The sequence below is a fragment of the Bombina bombina genome, chromosome 4 (assembly GCF_027579735.1).
Source record: "Bombina bombina isolate aBomBom1 chromosome 4, aBomBom1.pri, whole genome shotgun sequence".
NCBI lineage: Eukaryota > Metazoa > Chordata > Amphibia > Anura > Bombinatoridae > Bombina > Bombina bombina.
In genome coordinates, this window is record NC_069502.1 from 455,460,372 (window position 1) to 455,482,875 (window position 22,504).

The 22,504-nt window shown below is 37.2% G+C and overlaps 1 protein-coding gene across 2 annotated transcripts; it reads right to left on the bottom strand.

Annotated features, from left to right (window-relative positions):
- Positions 1 to 5,624: 5,624 nt before the first annotated feature.
- RPL35A (ribosomal protein L35a) lies at positions 5,625 to 21,783 on the bottom strand. Of its 2 annotated transcripts, none has more exons than XM_053710312.1 (5): positions 21,687 to 21,783; positions 19,900 to 19,942; positions 19,645 to 19,797; positions 8,739 to 8,883; positions 5,625 to 5,676 (listed from the first exon to the last, which is right to left on the bottom strand). In XM_053710312.1, exons 2-5 carry the CDS (start codon positions 19,908 to 19,910, stop codon positions 5,653 to 5,655), a joined length of 333 nt encoding a protein of 110 aa, XP_053566287.1. In that variant the 5' UTR covers positions 19,911 to 19,942; positions 21,687 to 21,783; the 3' UTR covers positions 5,625 to 5,652. The 2 variants fall into 2 exon arrangements, with proteins under 2 accessions (XP_053566287.1, XP_053566288.1); XM_053710313.1 differs by lacking the exon at positions 21,687 to 21,783 and adding an exon at positions 21,605 to 21,677.
- Positions 21,784 to 22,504: the final 721 nt, after the last annotated feature.

Below are 22,504 nucleotides of genomic sequence, written 5' to 3' on the forward strand. Positions count from 1 at the left end.
AAAGAAGTTGTTGTTTTTTTTGGGGGGGGGGAAAATCGGAGTTTTGAGGGTTAGGGGGATCCTACACTACTTGGGAGGGATCAGGGGGTGGAAAGTGTCAGATGGGAGGGTAATCTCTACACTACAGCTAAAATTAACCTTAAAAACGGCCTAATTAACCCCTTCACTGCCGGGAATAGTGTGCCGCGCAGCTGCAATTAGTGGCCTTTTAATTACCGAAAAGCAATGGCAAAGCCATAAATGTCTGCTATTTCTGAACAAAGGGGATCCCAGAGATGCTTTTACAACCATTTGTGCCATGATTGCACAAGCAGTATGTAAATTTCAGTGAGAAGCCTTAAGTTTTTTTTTTTTTTTATTATTTGATTGCATTTGGTGGTGAAATGGTGGCATGAAATATACCAAAATGGGCCTAGATCAATACCTTGGGTTGTCTACTTTAATATATATAGTTTTGACAGGTAAATGTAACAAAAAAAAAAACGAAAACACAATGCTCTATTTCTGTTTAAATGGAGTGCAAGCAAAAATGCTGAAAATTCTCTGGTATTTTGGGCGAGTTTTTCTATTAAAGTCATGGCAAACTGCTTCATTATATTTGACCTACTAAGTTGTTTTATTGTATGTGTTTGTATATTTAGTGATAATTCCTTTTGTCTTGTTTTTATTTTAAATGTATATATTACAGGCTGTGCTAGTCATAATTTGCATAGTTTAAGCACCTCTTGTCCATTTATCTGTATGTTTGAATGGTTTTATTTCACCCCTTGTCTGTCTTGTATGTCTGTCTTATCTCTGTAATATTTTGTTTTTTGGTTTCTGCATGACTGACCCTTAGCTTAAAATGTCCATAAATGTACCCTCCCACTCACTTTAACACAGTTTCTCTGGACCATTATTAACCAATTTATCTCTCTCCCTTTACACAGTCTATCTCAGAACACAGAAAAAAAAAAACACAGACCTTCTCACTTAACTCCTGCAATTGCCACCTAACTTTCTACAGGTAGCCTTCTGGAAAACTGCTTCCCCTCCCACCTTTCCCCTCACCCCACCCACCCCAAGCTCATTTCCCCATTTATAGATAGTCTCCCACACAACTTTAACTCTCCTGAAATGACAGGTGCAAACACTGATCAGCACATCCTTCCATTCCCTTAACCCCATAGAATACACAGTACTTTTATTATATTATGTTTCATATACCTTTTGTTCCCTTATGCAATTGTTACAGTAATTCTGTGTCTTATGTTTTTAACTGGTTCCCAATTCTGTAAAAATGCTCAATATATTCATATTCCTTTTTGCTACCCTTTGTCTCTATAACAAACTACACTATTCAATTACTCCTACCTGCACTGTTCATTAGCCAATCTCTCTTAAACTCACCTTACTTTTCTACTCATGAACTTTACCTATTCCTAAACACTATCTACCCCCTGCAGCTCATCTCAAAAGCAGTCTCACTACTGCAAATCTGTATCTCATCTCATGTCACTCTCCCTCTTGCTTCTACTTACTGCTGGTGACATCTCCCCTAATCCCGGTCCCCAACCACTGACAAGCCGTGCACATCCATGTGTACCATCCCATAGACTCAGAAAACAAAACTCTGCACACCTTTCTCACATTCCTCTTGCATCTAAAGCCACTACCCCTTTCACCTGTGCACTCTGGAACTCTCGCTCTGTTTGCAACAAACTCACTTCTATACATGACCTCTTCATCTCCCGCTCCCTCAACCTTCTGGCCCTAACAGAAACCTGGCTCTCTCCCCTAGACACAGCATCCACTGCTGCTCTGTCACATGAGGGTCTCCACTTCAGCCACACTCCTAGGTCTGGTAATAGACAAGGAGGTGGTGTAGGTATTTTACTTTCCACTCGTTGCACCATTCAACAAATACACCCTCTCTCTTCCCTCACTTTTCCCTCATTCGAAACCCACATGATTCGCTTATTCTCCCCTCTCTCTGTACATGTTGCAGTCATATACCGACCCCCTGGCTCCACAACTCAATTTCTAGATCACTTGGCTGCCTGGCTACCCTACTTCCTTTCCTCAGACACCCCTGCCCTCATTCTTGGCGACTTCAACATCCCCCTTAACAATCCCACTGCCTCATCTGCTAAACAACTTCTGCAACTCACTTCCTCTTTCGGTCTGTCACAATGGACTGATTCTCCCACTCACAAAGACGGTCACTCCCTTGACCTGATCTTTAGCTATCGATGCACTCTCTCAAACTCCCCTTTTCCTCTTTCTGACCATCTCCTTACCTGCAACATATCATCCCTTCCTACAACTCTCCCACCTTCTACTCCTCACACCAAACTTCACAGAAGCATTAGGTCTTTAGATCAGCAACAACTTGCTAATTCCCTTCAAACGCTCCTCTCATCCTTCTCCACCTTTTCCTGCCCTGAACAATCTATCTGCCTCTATAATTCCACCCTTATATCCGTCCTTGAAAATCTTGCCCCCCTTACCACTGCTAGGAAATCACACACTCATCCCCAGCCCTGGCATACTCCTCTGACACGGTACCTATGCAGATGTTCCCGTACTGCTGAAAGGCATTGGAGAAAATCACGGAGTTCAGCTGATTTTCTTCATTACAAATTCATCTTGAACTCCTACTACTCTGCCCTTAATCTCCACAAGCAACAATACTTCTCTACTCTTATCTCTACTCTTTCTTCAAACCCAAAACATCTGTTCTCCACTTTCAATACTCTCCTCCGCCCTCCCCCACTTCCTAATACAACTTCTGTCAGCCCACGACTTTAGGATAGAAAAAAGAGAGAGCGCTGAAAAAAATCACCTCAAAGTACACAGGTTGATATCAAAAATCCCCAGATTAAATTGATAGGTGAAAATCACCCCCTTAGGTACCCCTAAGTCAAAGAGACGGTATTAACATTTGCTGCCACAATCTTTACCTGTGCACAGAAAAGAACACTTATTCCGTATACAACCTTTTTATATAGGCTTGTTTTCATATACAAAGGCTTGCTTTTATGTGCAATACGTTTTTATGTGCAATACGCTAACTAGTTTTAATGTATGCAGCAAGCTTTCTTTGTGTGCAATAAGTTTTTAACCTGCTTATCTAGTACAGGTATACCTCACTTTACAGTGCTTCACTTTACAGCGCTTCACTAATACAGCGCTTTGTGGAGCTGAAGTTCAACCTCCAAGGATTTTAAAACAGTGCTGTAATCTTCATGAGATTGCAAGAAAAGTGACTGGCACCATTTTATTATGCTTAGTTCACTCTGTTTACATCATTACAGTGCAATCTGTGTCTCAGTGCTATACTCTGGCAAATTGTACTACAGTGATTGTCACTATTTTACAGGTACAGTATTTATTGAATACTGTGCTGTGTGAGTGTTAAACTATACTTACCCCATTTTATTGTATACTAACCTCTCATGCTACCTAATTCACTGTGTATACTAACTATACCTATTGCTTGAATTTTTGCCTTTGCCATTTTCGCTGAAATTTTTTTTTTAAGCAATCGATTTTAAGAGCCAAGAATCAATTTTACCCTTTTTTTAACTATTTTTTTTAACTATTATATTAAATATAAGAAATTAAATAAAAGAATATTTTTTATATAAAGATCATCCTCTATAGTAATAGTGTTTTTTATATTTCTACCCACCTCGAAAGTTTTAGCTTTAGAACCAGTGCACTGGTCTTTAGCGCAGGAAGACAGCCCACGACTTTGCCAGTCACTTCATTAACAAAATTGACTCCATCAGACATGATATCAGCTCAACACAATTCCATTCTCTCCCCCCCCTCAAATACTCCCACTCACCCACAACCCACATAACCTGAAACTTAGTTCATTCTCCCATGTTACTGAGGACGAAGTTTCAGCACTTATACTACGCTCTCACCTCACTACCTGTCCCCTTGACCCTATCCCCTCACAGCTGCTCCCCTCTCTCTCTGCTACCCTTACCCCTATACTAACACACACTTTCAACCTCTCTCTCAGCACTGGTACATTTCCCTCATCAATGAAACATGCGCTGGTCACACCTATCCTCAAAAAACCTTTCCTTGATCCAACCACCGCCCAATTTCCCTCCTCCCTCTTGCTTCTAAGCTTCTCGAAAAACTAGTATATGCACGCCTATCCCATTTCCTTACATTAAACTCCCTTCTTGACCCGCTGCAATCTGGATTTCGTCCCTATCACTCCACAGAGACAGCTATTGTTAAGGTCACCAACGACCTACTTACAGCTAAATCAAAAGGCCACTTCTCTGCTTATCCTCGATCTGTCCGCAGCCTGTGACACTGTCGACCACCCTCTTTTGCTCCAAACCCTCCAATCCTTCGGCATCTGTGACACAGCCCTTTCGTGGCTCTCTTCCTATCTGTCAAACAGTACCTTCATTGTAGCCTTCTCTGGGCCTCCTCTGCCCCGTCACCACTTTCTGTCGGAGTACCGCAAGGCTCTGTCCTCTGTCCCCTTCTCTTCTCAATCTATACGTCATCACTAGGTTCCCTAATTAAGTCCCACGGTTTCCAATATCATTTGTATGCCGATGACACCCAAATCTACTTCTCTGCACCAGAACTATCTCCTTCCTTGCTAACCCGTGTCACTAACTGTCTTTCTCACATCTCTTCCTGGATATCCTCTCACTACCTCAAGCTAAATCTCTCCAAAACTGAGCTCCTCATTTTCCCCCCTTCTTCCAAAATCCTTCACTCCTCACATTCAGTCATTGGCTAAAGCCTGCCGCTTCCACCTTAAAAACATCTCTAAAATTAGACACTTCCTTACACAAGACACAACTAAGATTTTAATCCACTCTCATTCTTTCCCGCCTCGATTACTGCAACTCTGTCCTCTCTGGTCTCCCCACCTGCCGCCTAGCTCCTTTACAATCCATAATGAATGCCTCTGCCAGACTCATCTTCCTTACACGTCGCTCTTCATCTGCTGCGCCTCTCTGTCAATCACTTCACTGGCTTCCTCTTGCCTCTAGGATCAAACACAAAACTCTCACTCTGACATACAAAGCCCTCAACTGCACTGCTCCCCCCTACATCTCAGACCTTGTCTCCAGATACTCTCCCTCCTGTCCCCTTCGCTCTGCTCATGACCTCCTACTCTCCTCCTCTCTTGTCACCTCATAACACTCCCGTTTACAGGACTTCTCCAGACTGGCTCCCATCTTATGGAACTCTCTGCCTCGCTCCACAAGACTTCTAGTTTTAAAAGCATCAAGTGCTCCCTAAAGACTCTACTGTTCAGGGACGCATACAACCTACGCTAACCTTTCCTAATACCAGTTCCTCTCCTCCACTGCAATCCCCTGAACCCTCTTAGCATGTAAGCCTAATAGTCCAGCTGTTTGTAGATCACCTTCTTAAGAGCTGACTACAACAGTGTAACTATTGGCAGGGCCCTCTGCCCTATAATTGTTTTGTTGTACTCCCCCTTTGTTTATAGCGCTGCAGAATCTGTTGGCGCTCTACAAATAACCGATAATAATAATGGCAGTGAAGGGGTTAATCAGACAGACAATCTTAAAACCAGAGTGTGATAAGTGCATCCAAGCTTCACTTAGAAAAAATAAACACAAAACATATCCAGAAATGTCTTTTATTAAACAATATTTAGATCCTGGATGGGTAAAGCATCTGTTGGAGAAAGGGAGAAAATAAAAGTCAACAAAGAGAAATACAATGAACATGAAGCAAAAATCCTAACACAAACCATTTTACATTAAACTAGGTGATCTACAAATTCATTTCTCATACTATGGTATATGCCAATAAGAAAGTATAATTCATTTTATTACAGGGCATGAAAAATGTTTAAAACCGAAGAACCAAAAATTCACAAAGATGACAACAAATTAAAGCAAATGATGGCAACAATATTGAGCTGAAAGCAGGGTAGATAAAAAAAAATTAAATGTTTTTTTCTTTTATTTTTATAGTGAATGTAGACTTTAATGCATTAAAAGGCCAGTATCAAATAATCTTAAAAACACTAAATACTTTCTTTGCGTTATGGTCAACGCTGATCATCTGTCCGCAGCTCCTGCTTTCTTTTTCTTTTTTTAGGTTAAACTAGGACAAACCCAGCTTCCTCCTATTGTTGAGCCCCCTTTGGCGTCCAGATCGTGGGGTAACGATTGGAGGAAGCAGGATTAGTCATCCATATGCTAATGAAAGCAGGAATTGCATGCGGGGGATCGGAGTTATGCTTACCATAACGCAAAGGTAAGCATTTTAACCCTTCGAGTGCTAACGAAGGCTGAGCCGTCGCCGAGTTTCCCACTCTGGTGCCAACGACGGCTCAGAGCCATCAATAGCACTCCCACCTTGAGGGAGATCTAGGGGCTCCCACCCGCTCCTACCCCGGCGATTGTGCCTGTATAGTGACAGGCATTGCTGTGGCTTCCTGTTTTGTGTGATGACGTCACCACGCAACTATATTAACAAAATCACAATGTTAAGTATAGGAAAAGGGGGCATGTTGCTTAGAAGCCTGTATCTCAGGCATCCAAGCAGCTACAGACCCCCAATACCCACCATTAGAAAGGTAACCGTCTAACCTTTCCAACAGTGTAAGCCTTGGGGATACGGAAAAAAAAAAAAAAAAGTTAAAAAATAAAAAAATAAAAACAGCTTAGCACCCAGGTGGGAAAGTGCTTAGCACTCAAAGGGTTACAAAATTAAGCATCTTTGTAAACGTTAATTTAAGTGCCCTCGCTTAAGATTATCAATTGATACTGGCCTTTAATTCATTAAAGTTTACATTCACTTCAAATAACATGCTTTTTGAGAAAAATATAGCTTTCTATTTAAGATACATTATAATACAAGTGATTCATCCTAAAATAAAGGTTACATTTTTAAATTATGTAGCATGAGACTGTATTGTTATTTTTCTTGGTAAATTAATTCCATTAATCGATTCACACCGTCATTCTCTTCCAGAGGTTTCAGTAATATTTTGGACATTTTTCTATCAATAAGATATAACATTGTTTTTGTAGTTCTCACAAGTGTACATTTGTGTATGCCTCTTCTTCACAGCAAAATCGTTTTCTATATATAAGAGAGGCATAAACCCATTTTTTTATTTTATGGTTCAGATAGAACAAGCGAATAAAGCAAATTAGATAATAGAAGTATATTGGAAAGTTCTTTAAACTGCATGTTTTATCTGAATCATGAAAGTTTATATTTTTAATATCCCTTTAATACCATTGCTCCCCTGCAATTCTATATACACAGAATCAAACCCTTACAAAGTTTAAAGAAGCTCAATGAATAGAAAATAGCTTGGAGTGGAATAGATCTGCATATATATATATTATATATAGTATTCTTATAGTTTAACTTAATTGCTATCATTAAAGGGATACTAAACCCACATTTTTTTTCTTTCATGATTCAGATAGAGCATGGGATTATAAGTAACTCTATAATCCTATTTTTTTTCTTTGTTCTCTTGCTATCTATTTAAATAGCAGAAATGTAAAGTGTAAGACCCTTTACATTTTTTATTTAGAACCTGGGTTACGCTTGCTTATTGGTGGCTTAAAGTAGCCACCAATAAGCAAGCGTTATCCAGGGTGCTGAACCTAAAATGGGCTGGCTCCTAAGCTTTATATTTAAAAAAAAAATAAAGATAGGAAGAGGACGAAAATTGCATGCTATATCTGAATCATGAAAGAAAAAAATTTGGGTTAAGTATCCCTTAAATTTATAATTTTTCTCTAGTTAAATCTATTTAAATTATTATTAAGGTAATCCTGTTTCTCCTTACAATAAAGTACTCCTAAAAAGTAGATCAAATATGAAGGATATACCTAATATACTGGAGATAGTTCACCTCCCACTAATTTCATTTGTATTTATTTCTAATGGTATATAACAAATCAGTATTTTCTGATATAACTGGAAAAATAATCTGAAAAGTTATTCTAAAAATGAAACCTTTATGTAGAAAACCAGGGTTTAAATTTAGGCCGACTAGGGTTTTAAATTGTGATTAAAATAGATTTGATTTAAATAAAACCCACCAAAAGTATTATGAAATCTGGCCACAAGGTGGCAGCAAAAGATTTACAATGGTGTGGCTGTCACCCTTAAGATTTTCGGTAGGTTGTATAAATGTGAAAAATGACTGCAATACACTTGAAAAAAGTACAAGTGTTGGCTGAAATGCTGGTGTATACATACAACATTCTGATTTACATACAGAAAATGCTGCTCCTTTCATCAACCATTGCAAAATGAAAATTAAACAGCCTTATGACTCATTTCCTAGGAAAATCATAAAAAGGGACACAAAACAGATTTTTCCTTTCATGATTCAGATAGAACATGCAATTTTGATCAACTTTCAAATTTACTTCTATTATCTATTTCTTGTTTTGTTTTCTTGGTATCCTTTGTTGAAAATGAACACCTTAGGTAGGCTCAGGATCTGCCGATTGATTGTTGCACATATGCCTAATATATATGCTCATCAAGTGTTCAGCTAGCTCCCAGTAATGCATTGCTACACCTTCAACAAAGGATACTAAGAGAATGAAGCACATTAGATAAATCAATTGTTAAAAATTATATTCTCTATCTGAATCATTTAAGTTTTTTTTTTTAAATTAGAAAACGAAAAAAAAAAGCTACTCAGCTTGTTAACATTTAAACATTGTACCTTCTCACTTTGAAACTTAACTTACCACGCGAATTCTGTGACCCATAGCCTTGGCAGGCAGGTTTGAGGTGAACTTGGCACGGACCATGCCACTGTTCCCATGAGGGCGTGTGACCTTTCCCCAGATTACACGGGTTTTATTAGGTTTACCCCCAGGAGTTACTGTGTTGCTGGAAGAAAAATATACAAAATTACAAAATACACAGGAGACATGGACAAAACCTTCAATCATTTTATTTTGGAGAGATTGTTAGGTTTACATATTAAAAAGGGAATGCCCAGTCTAAGTAAATATGTAGGATAGAGTTTTTTTTTTTTTTTTTTTTTTAACAAGAAAGATGTACAACCTATTAACATTAATCTTTACAGTGCAATGGATGACTTGTTATCGTCCTGGGGTTTCCCACTTCCAATCCCAGTGATTAAAGAGAGTCTACTCCAGAATTGTTATAGTTTAAAAACATAGATAACCCCTTTATTACCCATTCCCCAGTTTTGCATAACCAGCACTGTTATATTAATACACTTTTTACCACTGTGATTACCTTTTATCTAAGCCTCTGCAGAATGCCCCCTTATCCCAGTTTTTATTTTTTGTCAGACTTGCATTTTAGCCAGAGTAGATAAAAATTATTTTTTTTATTTAAAACCGGATTTGAGGAAAAATCTGTCTAAAGATAGTTTCTATTTAAGATACATTATAATCTATAGGTTATTCATCCTAAAATATAGATTAGTTTTTAATTATATAGCAAGATGCTTTATATTCATGGCTGTAATCTTTATTTTTTTTAATAAAATTAACCATTCCCGTCATGCTCTCCCAAAGGTTTCTGCCGTGAAGATATCACAATGGTTTTCTTGTTCTCAAAACCAAAATTTCTGTCTGCAAAAATAACATGCATCTTCACAAAAAAAAAAAAAATATCTATAAAATAAACAGAGTTGAGAACTAAACCTTAAGAACTTTTGGGTTTCAGATAGAGCATACAATTGTCAGATTTACTTCTATTTTCAGATTTGCTTATTCTCTTGGTATCCTTTGTTGAAGGAGAGCAATGATCTAACTGGAGCTTAGGTGAGCACATTGGGTGAATGACAAGCTCACACTAGTGCATTGTTTCTGAACCTACCTAAGTATGCTTTTCAATAATGGTTAAAGAATAAAGCAAACTAGAAAAGTAAATTGGAAAAATTGCATGTTCTTTCTGAATCAAGAGTTAAATTTTGACTTTACTGTCCCTTTAATACCATTACTCCCTTGTAAATCTATGTAAACAGACTCAACCCATACTATGTTTCATGAAGCTCACTGAACAGAAGATTTGCAGTGGAATATATCTGCACAAGGACCTAAGTGTGAGGAGCGAGGAGCAAGCATTACAAATAAAATAAGATTGCTTGTTTTAATTAAATAAAACTATTTAAATTATTAATGTAACCATTATTTTTCTCCTTCCAGTAAAGTGCAGCTGAAAAGTTAATCAAATATGAATGATTAACCAATTAAACTGGAAGACAGTTCACCTCCCAATAGTATAATTTATTTAAAAAAATAAATATCTATGCATATCTAATGATATGTAACCAAATCAGTAATGGCTTGCTATAACTAAAAATAACTTGAAAAGTTAGTATTCCAAAATGAAAACCATGATTTTAAATTGTGATTTAAATTAATTTGATTTAAAGGGAGAGTCAAGTCCAAAAAAAACCTCTCATGATTCAGATAAGGCATGTAATTTTAAACAACTTTCCAATTTACTTTTATCACACATTTTGGTTTGTTCTCTTGGTATTCGTAGTTGAAAGCTAAATCTAGGAGGTTCATATGCCAATTTCTTAGACCTTAAAGGTCGCCTCTAATCTGAATGCATTTTGACAGTTTTTAACCACTAGAGGGTGTTAGTTCATGTGTTCCATATGGATAACTGAGCTCACGCACATGAAGTTACCTAGGAGTGAGCAATGATTGGCAAGTCTGTCAAAAGAACTGAAATAAGGGGTCAGTTTGCAGAGGCTTAGATACAAGGTAATTACAGAGGTAAAATGTGTATCATAATTGTGTTGGTTATGCAAAACTGGGGAATGGGTAATAAAGGCATTTATCTTTTTAAACAAAAATTTTGGTGTTGACTGTCCCTTTAAATCAAATCCACTCTGATTTTAGCCAATCAGTGCTGACTCAAACAACGTTATCTATATGGCACACATAATTAGCGCTGTCTAGCTGTGAAAAAAACTGTCAAAATGCACTGAGATAAGAGGCAGCTTTTCAAGGGGTTATAAATTAGCATATGATCCCACCTAGGTTTAACTTTCAACAGAGAATACCAAAGAATAAAACAAAATTTGATAAGTCAATTGGAAAGTTGTTTAAAATTGCATTCTCTACCTGAATCATGAAAGTTTAATTTGACTTGACTGTCCATTTAACTTTTCCACAGATTGTGCTTGAAAAAAAAAAAAAAAAAAAAAGACACTGTCTAGCATTTATGACTGTTTTCTAAGGTAAGCTATCGATTTGAAGTGCTGCCTGCATTAAAGTGTCTACTGAATCTTTGTTTAAAAATAACCCCTTTATTACACACACACACACACACACATATACACACATATATATATATACATATATATATATATACATATATATATATATATATATATATATATATATATATATATATATATATATATATATATACACACACACACACTCTACAATATACCTGTTAAAAATGGAAGCGCAGAACACATTCCACTCATTAGCTGCACGCTCTAGTGACCTATTTATAACTCACTAATTGGCCACAGCAGAGAAGATAACCTAAGTTACAACATGGCAGCTCCCATTGTTATATAAACACTAAAACTTTACACTTATTCATTTTTTTAAACAGGTAATGAAACTTTAAAAAATAAACCTGCATATTATTCTCAAACTAATCTTTTCTTTGAATGCATCATTCTATCTAGCATTTATTTAGTGTTTAATGTCCCTTTCATATACTTTTTACCTCTGATTACTCTTGTATCTTATCTTCTGAAGACTGACCCCTTATTTTAGTTCTTGACAGACTTGCATGTTAGCCAATCAGTGCCGACTCAAATAACTCCCTGGGAGTGAGCAAATTATATATATGGCCCACATGAACTAGTGCTGTCTGAAAAACTGTCAAAATTCACTGAGATAAGAGGCGGCCTTCAAGGGATTAGAAATCAGCATATGAGCAAACCTAGCCTTTAAGAATATCAAAAGAACAAAGCAAATTTGATAAGTTATTTGAAAAAGTGTTTAAAATTGAATGCCCTATCTAAATCATGAAAGTTTAATTTTAACTTGACTGTCCCTTTGAGTGGAAAACTACATGAAATAAGCTTTTCACTGTTACCTTAGGGTATTTTAACAGACCTTCATAAGAGGTACATATAGGGAATGAACAGCAAAAAGAGGGTTGAAACATTGATTCAAACCTATACAGTATTTAAAAAGCCATAATAGTAAAAAATATTGGCGAAAGAAAATTTAACAGTGGTGAGTGAAAGTTAGTGAGTGGATGTCTACAAATATCTATGTCAGTTTTTCCCAACTCCAGTCCTCAGGACCCTTAACAGGCCACATATTCATTATATCTTAACTAGAACACAGGTGAACTTATCAGCTGAAGGGTGAGGTGATAAATGTCCCTTTAACTAGAGCACAGGTGAAACACATTTTCTTTGTTTTAGAAAGAGCATGCAATTTTAAACAACTTTCTAATTTACTTCTATGATCTAATTTGCTTAATTCTCGTGATATCCTTTGCTGAAAAGCATATCTAGATAGGCTCAGTAGCTGCTGATTGGTAGCTGCACAGAGTCCTCATGTGATTGGCTCACCCATGTGTATCACTATTTCTTCAACAAAAGATATCTAACAAATGACGCAAACTAGATAAATAAATTTGAATGTTGTATAAAATTGTATTCTCTATCTGAATCATGAATGAGTATCTTATTCCTAGAGAGAGAGAGAGAGAGAGAGAGAGAGAGAGAGAGAGAGAGAGAGAGAGAGAGAGAGAGAAAAAAAAGTGAAAGTAGAGGGGGGGGGGGAGAGTTACTAAAAGTGAAGAAAAAAAAAAGTGAAGAGATTTGAGAGAAAGTGTTAAGAGAAGATATGGCCTGAGAGAGAAGGGAGGGGGTAAAATGAGTGATTGAAGAGGAGAGAGGAGAGAAAGAGGAGAGATGATAGAAACCAATTTTTCCAGGTCTGCAATGACCTCACACACTGCTTTCTCTCAGTTCAACAACTTCCCTTTTCTGTCCAGCTGTTGTCTTACCTAGAGCCCTAGTTGATGTTGCTAACTGCTATGTGCTTATTTTGTTAATTTCTTACTGTATGTAAAATTATTTAATTTATGGTATAAAAAAAATACTGTACAAGGTGTTTCACATTGGCTAAACATAAGCAAAGAGGGGTGTTAGGTGTGGTGCGGACAGGGTAGTGGATGGGATCAATAGCAAGTAACATTTTGGGCTGGTTAGTAGCTTAGTCTTGACATTTTGAGCCCTGCTCTAATGCATTAGATCTTTTGCTGATAAACCTTTTATTTTTTGAATACCGCAGGCAGGTTAGGGAAGCGGCGGTCTGGTGACCGCTGCTTGATAAATTACGGCAAGCAAGTTCTTGTGAGAACTTGCAGCCGTAGGACTTTAATAAATCTAGCCCTTAGCATCAGTTCACCTTTCTAAACCAGCAAGACTTAGTAATTTATACTTCTATAGTTCAATCAAAAGAATAAAAAAAAAACAAAAAAACAACGTTTGTGTCACTATTAAAAAATGTAGGTTTTAAAATGTAAACATTCAAATATTACACATTTAAAATTACAAAGACTATATGGGTCTACACTTGGGGCAGGTACCATTCAGATCACCTAAAATACGAGCTATGGAAAGAGGAGTAATTAAAGTGATGGTAAACAATCTACTATTGCGTAAAGTGCTTTACTATTATCACATTGTTTAAAGTACAACTGCCAAAAATTAAAGTATTAAAATGAACTGTATTACTTAAAAATAAAAAAAATTATATATATATATATATATATATATATATATATATATATATATATATATATATATATATATATATATATATATATATATATATATATATATATATATATATATATTACAGACAGGACGAAAAAAAAAAATTCTACTTTTACTCCGCCCACTGAATTTTTCCCTTCCAACAAGTGACGTTCATAGCGATACCACCCACTACATACATCACCATCATTGCGCACTCCCGATAGTTTGTTAAAGGGACAGTCAAGTATAAATTAAACTTTCATTATTCAGACAGGACTTTTAATTTTAATTGACTTTCCAATTTACTTTTATCATCAAATTTGCTTTTTTCTCTTGGTATTCTTAGTTTAAACTAAACATAGGTAGGCTCATATGCTAATTTCTAAGCCTTTGAGGGCTGCCTCTTATCACATGCTTTTTAAATCTCTTTTCAACACAAAGAGACAGAAAGTACACGTGGGCCATATAGATAACACTGTGTTCAGGCACAGGGGGTTATTTAAGATCTAGCACAAAACAATGCTAAATTTAAGACAATAGATAATAAACAGTCACAGTCATGTGATCAGGGGGCTGGAAGAAGGTTCCTAGATACAAGGTAATCACAAAGGTAAAAAGTACATTAATACAACTGTGTTGGTTATGCAAAACTGGGGAATGGGTAACAAAGGGATTATCTATCTTTTAAAACAATAACAATTCTATGGCTGACTGTCCCTTTAATACATTGTAGTTTAGAATAGTGAATACATTACCAATATATAATATTAGCAGAAAAGTATAATAAGCTTACTTGGCAGAAGTCCAAATCAAAGATGTGATCTATGAACGGTTACATATGTCACTCATTCTATTCCTGAGCCTCTACGCATGCGCACCTGTATCGTGAACACGCATGAAGACCGAAAAGGGGATCAGAAGTAAACTAAGATTGCGCAACTACATACATGCGCATTGATATCGCATATAAGACTAAAGCGAGCTAGTTTAACAGTATTCCGATTGGATACATGGAAACACAAAAAAAACCTATAGCGGTAATAGGTTGTATTACATGATTGACAGGCAGAGATATTATACTAATGGAAAATTATTGCAAGTAAGGTAGTGAGAAATAAAAAGTGCTAATAAATTTTGATGATTCCTGTCAAATCATAAACAGTGAATATAGTGAGTTTACCAACAATTTAAAGGTCTCTTCCTAGGATGTCACAAGCAAATGTCCCCTCCCAGCGTGATATCACATGCAGGGAGACAGAAGCACTTCCTTATTGCTAGTGGCGCAGAACAAGATACTTTATTTTTTACAGTTCCATTTTAAAAATTCTTTCAAATGTGGGGTCAATTATCCTCATAGAATACAGGTGATCAGTGCCATGGTGACCAGGGCCCAGCCCACAGGGAGTTTCCTTAGAGGGGCAATTACAAAAGCACTTATGCCACTTTAATTAATTAGTGGTCATAAACCTCTCAACGCAAGAAATCACCAGTCCCAATTATGCATCAAGAATGTGCTTGTTAAAGAATAGGAGGCTTTAAAAAAAAACAAAAACAAAAAAAAAAAAAAAAACTATTAACCACTAAACAGATGGATAAAAGTTTGTTTTTTTTTGGAAGAGAGCACCCCCCCCACCAATGATTGACCTGGTAGCCTAATCATTGGTAGATTCTGATGACTGACTTTTTTTTTTAATTCATTATAAAAATCTTAACTTTTGGCAATTCAGGAAAAAGGCCTGATATGGAACTATAAAATAGGTCACAATATTCAGGAAATAACTATGCAGACTATAGATTTATTTCTTACATACAATTTGGCTTTAGCCTATATTTGTGCAAATTAAAGGGACAGTTTACTCAAAAATTTTCTCTCCTTTAATTTGTTCCCAATGATCCACTTTACCTGCTGGAGTGTAATAAATTGTTTACAAGTATTTCCATTACCCTTATATTGGCATTTGAAATAGTTAATTTAGCATGTGGTATCCCCACCTATTCTGAAAGTTTGTGGCCGCAGGTCCAAGCTATAGATGAGCTTTGTAAACACAGCCAGCAGAAGAGATTACACTCCCAGTGGGATATAGCAGAGATAAGGTAATAAAATGTTGATTTTCCATTGTTATCTCCAAGTATTGGTGAATGGTTTAATGGACAGATATAATATAAAGAAGAATGTATATGTACACAATGTGATACAGTAATGAGATCTGATTATACCTACAAGCTCAACCCATTTTATTAGGTTGTGGCTTCAAATCACAAAATCAGAGCATTAATATACACAAATAAACCTTAAAAAGCAATTTTTCATACATTTTGAATCTGCAGTTGGTAAAAAAAAAGCAATTGTAAACACATTAAGGGAAAAACTATTTTACAGTATACTGTCCCTTTAAGGTTGTTTTCTATGTTTGAGGTGCTTGGAAAAAATCCCAAAACAAAATATTGATGTGCTGGAAACTCACAGACGAGCACTAATTCCTTCATGCAACGAGTGCTACCAATAAAACCACTTTCACAGGTGTGTGATATAGCTCAAAGGATTTTAATTGATCACTTCTAATGAAGATGCGGTGTAATTTACTGTTTAATCCAGCAGCGCCATTCTAATACAAAAGGAACGGTGACACGAGCGAGTGAAAAATAAAATCAATCTTTTATTCAAAAAAGTTAAAGTGTACATCCACTCACTCGTGCCTCTGTTCTTTTTTTAGTCATACGGCTTGTTTACCGCACAGTGCAGCACCTAGCTAGGTGGTCAGATTCTCAGGTTCTCTCTACTTCTGGGGCTGCAACAATCTGAAGTGGTTCCATTCTAATACCCCATGCTCCGGCCTCCCATATTGGCACTCTAGCTACAAAAAAAAAAAAAAGTGCCATACAGTAGGGGTGTTGAAAATAATCGCCACCACGATGCAACCCTCAACGATGCTGCATCGATGCAGTGAAGAGGCTGAATCGATTCACGCAGCATCACGTGTCCCCACCAAATGCCCGGTGGGCCGGGCTGGCTTCAGGGCCAGATTAGCGCAGAGGCTATTGTTTTTTTCATCAGGTAGTGGTAGGGTGGAATATTGTGGTACTACTACTATTACTGATTGTGCAAAGTTCTGGAAGTGTCCGCGGGCCCTAGGCTACAAACCCCCTGCGAGTCAGCGCTATCTGGGAATCTGATTTATGGAACAGCTCCAGCCTTTACGCTGCTTCCTAGCAACTTGCAAGGCACAGTGCATAGCAACACTGGCCCCGGTAAGTGCGGCAGCTTGATTTGCAATGCCTATATACATATACATACATATATCTTCATTGGCAATCAAGCTGCTGCACTCACTAGGGCTGGGCAGGTGTTGCTATGCACTGTGGCTTTCAAGTTGCTAGGAAGCAGAGATGGGGCAGCTGTTTCACAGTCCTCACAGTGATATCAGCAGCAGACTAATAGCGCATCAATAAGATAACTTGCGCTCACGCTGAGAGTGACATCAGCAGTGCAGGACAATAATATCCAGTGAGCAGTAGCAGACAGGGCAGTAAAACAAAGACGCAACAAGAAGGAGCAGCATGAAGTGTGTTGGGATCCTGGCTTTATTTTGTGTAGTAACTATCTGCTCAGTACGGTAAGTCCTGAAAGTAAACTGTCCTGTACAAGGGGCTGGAGTAAGTTTTGTGGCAGCTAAGGGGAGGAGGGGTAAGTTGTGTAATACCCAATGAGGGAGATAGTGAACTTGTGTGAGTGTGCTCTCATACATGTATCTGGTAGTTGTGTGAATGTCCTTACACTCATTGTGTATCGTGCAGTTGTGTGAGTGCTCTCTCACCCATATGTATACGTCTATCCTTATGCATTAATTTATTAACCCCTCACCTTCCAGCTGCAATACATTACTCTGAGCCAAAGATAAAAACTTGTATACGTGCACCAAGCATCACTATATAATACACCATAATGTACCCCTTACCACTTGAATCCCCTACCAAACTTAATATTAAACCTCTCACAACACTAACTTTACCAGCCCCCACTAAGATAATCCCTTATACCACTACCACCAGAATTGCAAACTGCTGGAAGCACTAACTGAATTAGTTATTAGACAACTTTATTACTTTGTCAGTGTTTTAGTATTGGCAAAATATTGGTATAATCATCTTAGTTTGAAGTGTAGTTCTGTTATTTTTTTTTTATTCTCCTATAGACAACAAATTGTGTGTGTGTGTGTGTGTGTGTGTGTGTGTGTATGTATGTATATGTATATATATATATATAAAATAAAACAAGATCATGAAAATCATGGGCAGTAATTGTGATGCATCGTAGAATCGAATCGTATCGAAACGAAACGATGATAATCGTAATCGAATCGTGAGACAGGTGAAGATGCGCAGCTCTACCATACAGCTAGAGCGCAGATTGAACAGTTCAAACTGCTAGCTCACAAAAAAAAAAAAAAAAAAAAAAAAAAAACACATTACAAGTGGGTGGGTGGCTGGAGCATGGGTTATTAGAATGGCACGGCTAGATTAAAAAGTTACAGCGCATCCATAAGAAGTGATCAAATAAAAGTCCCTCTAAAATATTGCTTAAGATTCATGGCCTGATTTGAAATCACTTCAAAGGGGTAGAAAGCCAGTTGGTACACTACCATTACGCAAGGGTATCTACAAGACAGGTGCGTTTGTGAGCTTGCATGCAAAAGGAAGTACAAGGGGAGCAATTACAAAATGCAGTAAAGGACTTGGAGGTAACAAATCACAGAAACAGTTAAATGGGCAGTCTACTTAATGTTATTGTTTAAAAAGAAATCCTTTTATTACCCAATTCCTTAGTTTTGCATAACCACTTATATTAATATACTTTTTGCATCTATGGATTACCTTATATATAAAGCCTCTGCACATTGCCCCTTATCTCAATACTTTTTAGAACCTTGCATTATAGCAAATTAGTGCTGCATAACTCAACGGGAGAGAGCACGTTATCTATATGACACATGAACTAGTACTTATGGCTCTGAAAAGCTAATAAAATACAATGCGATAATAGGTGGCCGGCCTGCAGGGGCTTAGAAATAGGCAGAGATTTAGTAATGTTGGTTGTGCAAAGCTTGGGAATGGGTAGTAAAGGCGTTACCTATCTTTATAAACAAAACAGTAGACTGTAAAGGGACACTGAACCCAATTTTTTTCTTTCGTGATTCAGATAGAGCATACAATTTTAAGCAACTTTGTAATTTACTATTAATTTTTTTTCTTCGTTCTCTTGCTATCTTTATTTGAAAAAAAAAAAAAAAAAAAAAAAAAAAAAAGGCATCTAAGCTAAGGAGCCAGACGTTTTTGGTTCAGACGAGGGACAGCACCAATCAGCAAGAACCACCCAGGTTGTTCCCCAAAAATGGGCCGGCATCTAAACTTACATTATTGCTTTTCAAATAAAGATACCAAGAGAAGGAAGAAAATTTGATAAGAGTAAATTAGAAAGTTGCTTAAAATTGCATGCTCATGAAAGAAAAAGATTGGGTTCAGTGTCCCTTTAAGGTTTAGAAATTGATGCAGAGAATAAATGCAGTTCTAAAAAAGTGAAAACTAATGAGACAAGGAAAGAAGTAGGTCATGGGTAGAGAAAAGGGTGCAGGTATGAGTATCCAAATTTTAGTTCTAAATCAAACATAAGCCCAAGGCCTAACATGAGTAGTGGGAGCGATGACACACAAGTGCAATTTTTTTAAATGGAGCTTAAAGAACCATTACGTTTATAAGCCCAATAAGCTATCAACCAACATTGTATAACAGCAGGGCAAGCACATAAGCATAGTAGACCGTTACAGCAGTTGAAAATAGCTTCTCAAATATATACTTACTTTTTTGCTTTGTACACATAGGCGCATCTCTTGCCCAGGTAAAACTCTGTTTCATCGCGGGCATAGACTCCTTCAATCTTAAGGAGGGCTGTGTGCTCTCTCTGATTTCTTAGACCTCGCTTATAGCCAGCAAAGGTAGCTTTGCACCACAATCTAGAATAAGACAGAGTTTTAAAACAAATTACTTGGAAAAAAAGGGAGGGGGGGGGGAAAGACACACACAAACAAACAATCAACACTTGTCAATACACTTACCGCCCAGGCATGTTGTTTTTTTAATATCCAGATGCAGACAGGACTGTAAACAAAATTATGAAAGTTAGCACCTTAGGTTTAAATGGCAAAGGATCAATCTATTTCAGCAAACTGCTTATAGACATGTTAACAGTTATTGTAAACATACACTAACATAGCTGAACAATGGTGCATAGAGGGGATTTAAAGTGCAAAAATGGAATGTCATAAGAGCGTGTCATTTTTTGCTGTAGTCAAAGTGGAAATCTGTAACAACTACAAAAGCACAAACACATAAGTGAAGACCTGCTTGGGGCTCCACAACTGGCAATTGGTGGGGTGATGCGTCTGATGATCTAACCGACTGTTTCCTTGTGTGGATAAGCAGTTCTCTACGGATACCAAGCAAGACTTCACGTTTATCTTTTTTGCATGGGTTAAAGTGAATGTAAATTTTGATGCTTAAGTGCCCTGTTTTTAAAAATTTGAATAAAAACAGGGCCACTTTAATTCATCAAAATTTACATTTCATTTGTGTTGTGAAAAAATACTTACCTTTTAATCTTGACAGCCGCTCCAGGTTTCTCCATCTGTCGCAAAGCCTCTTCCTGGGTCTAAAATGAGGAATCCAGCTTCCTCCAATTACGATGTTGAATTAGAATTCTGATTCCCCCGGGGGGGAAGCCGTGATTGGAAGATGACCGATCCATCATTTCTGACATCAGAAATGGCTTGTGACGACCGGGGGAAGCTGGAGCAGCAGTCATGTTTAAAAGGTATTTTTTCACAACACGAGTGAAATGTAAATTTTGATGAATTAAAGTGCCCCTGTTTTTAATTGAATTTTAAAAAAGCGTACACTTTAGCATTAAATTTCACATTCACTATAAGCACATAGTTCGAGTACAGCAAAAGGATATGCTGCCTTTGAATTCAACATCCAGATACTTTATTACATTGTAGCTGACATACTTAGAATCAGCATTTATTAATTTAACTACAGGATTTGTACCAGGTGATAAATTCTGCCATTACAGGCAAAGGGTACACAGACCTCAAAGGAGCAATTAATCTATAAATCCATTAATGAAATAGGTGTAGGATGAACTTTTGTAAACGAAAGTGTATTCAAAAGGATTATTATATATGTATCAATTTACAATCGTGACGTGTTCAGATCTGAGGATCATAGTATTTCTGCCAGTTATTCATTCACAGCATAGACAATCACTAAAGAGCCGTCTGATTTGCACGTGCCACATATCAAGTTATAGACTGCTTCGTGCCACATATCAAGTTATAGACTGCTTCGTGCCACATATCAAGTTATAGACTGCTTCGTGCCACATATCAAGTTATAGACTGCTTCGTGCCACATATCAAGTTATAGACTGCTTCGTGCCACATATCAAGTTAGACTGCTTCGTGCCACATACAAGGCAAGTCATATGCATAGTGACACACTAATGGCATTATAAATAATGTTGACTGATAATTAGCATTAACAGGCACCAAGCAAAAAAAAAAAGATAGAACACTGCACTATGCTTCGCAAAAGCTCCAGAAACAGGCCGAAACTTTATATGTTTGGCAGAGCGGGACATACAGATGAAGACGACAAGAGACCTGCTCCCTCCCGGGCCTCTCAATCTATCAGGTATCCCAGCCATCCTATCACGGAAACATTCGTTATTTGGCCCAAAAGAAAAAAGACACGCCAACTTGCCTATTCTCCTATGTATTCCTGAAGGCCGAGAGACAATACAAACAATATAATTGAATCTAAACAGACCAACAAAACTACCCACCCGCACCGGAATCCAAGATGGAGAAAAAGGAAGGGGCGGCGCGATGTTTGCAGATAGGTCATCAGCTATCGGAGTGTATGAGGTGTCCACGGCGCTGCCTGTAAAACATAAGTAGGGCAACCGACAAAACAGGGAAAGTTGTAAATAAAAATTAAGATGATTATGGAAAATATTAACAACTTCCATACCAAATATAAAATAAATTATGAAATGGGAAAACCGGCGGTAAAAGAACAGACAAAACTCAAGGACCAAGGGACGTGTCCAGAGTCACCATGGGAACGGGATGTAAACGAAACGTGTGAGCTGCCCATGACAGATGAACTGGTAACTGTAAGGCATATTAGCTTTTTGAATTATTAGCGTGAACATGCTGTAATATTTTAGTACGAATAACACACAGGATCAGAGTTTAGTACACTGAGCAATACCCACGTCAAATGCACATAGTTAATTCATGTGTAAAGTAAATATGGGGCTTCCAAATATTGTTTTACCCTATTCAGTACAATGTTTATAACGATGTAATATGAATGGTTTGTTTATGTAATGTTTCTGAACACCACGGCTAATTATAATGTGTGTATTAATATGCAACAGAACGCCTTGAGATTATGTTTAAACGTGTTACTTTGCTTTAAAACTATATTGCTACAACTTCAAAGTCCAAAATTTACAATATCTCACAAAAGTGAGTATACCCCTCACATTTTTGTAAATATTTTATTATATTTTTTCATGTGACAACACTGAAGAAATGACACTTTGCTACAATGTAAAGTAGTGAGTGTACAGCCTGTATAACAGTGTAAATTTGC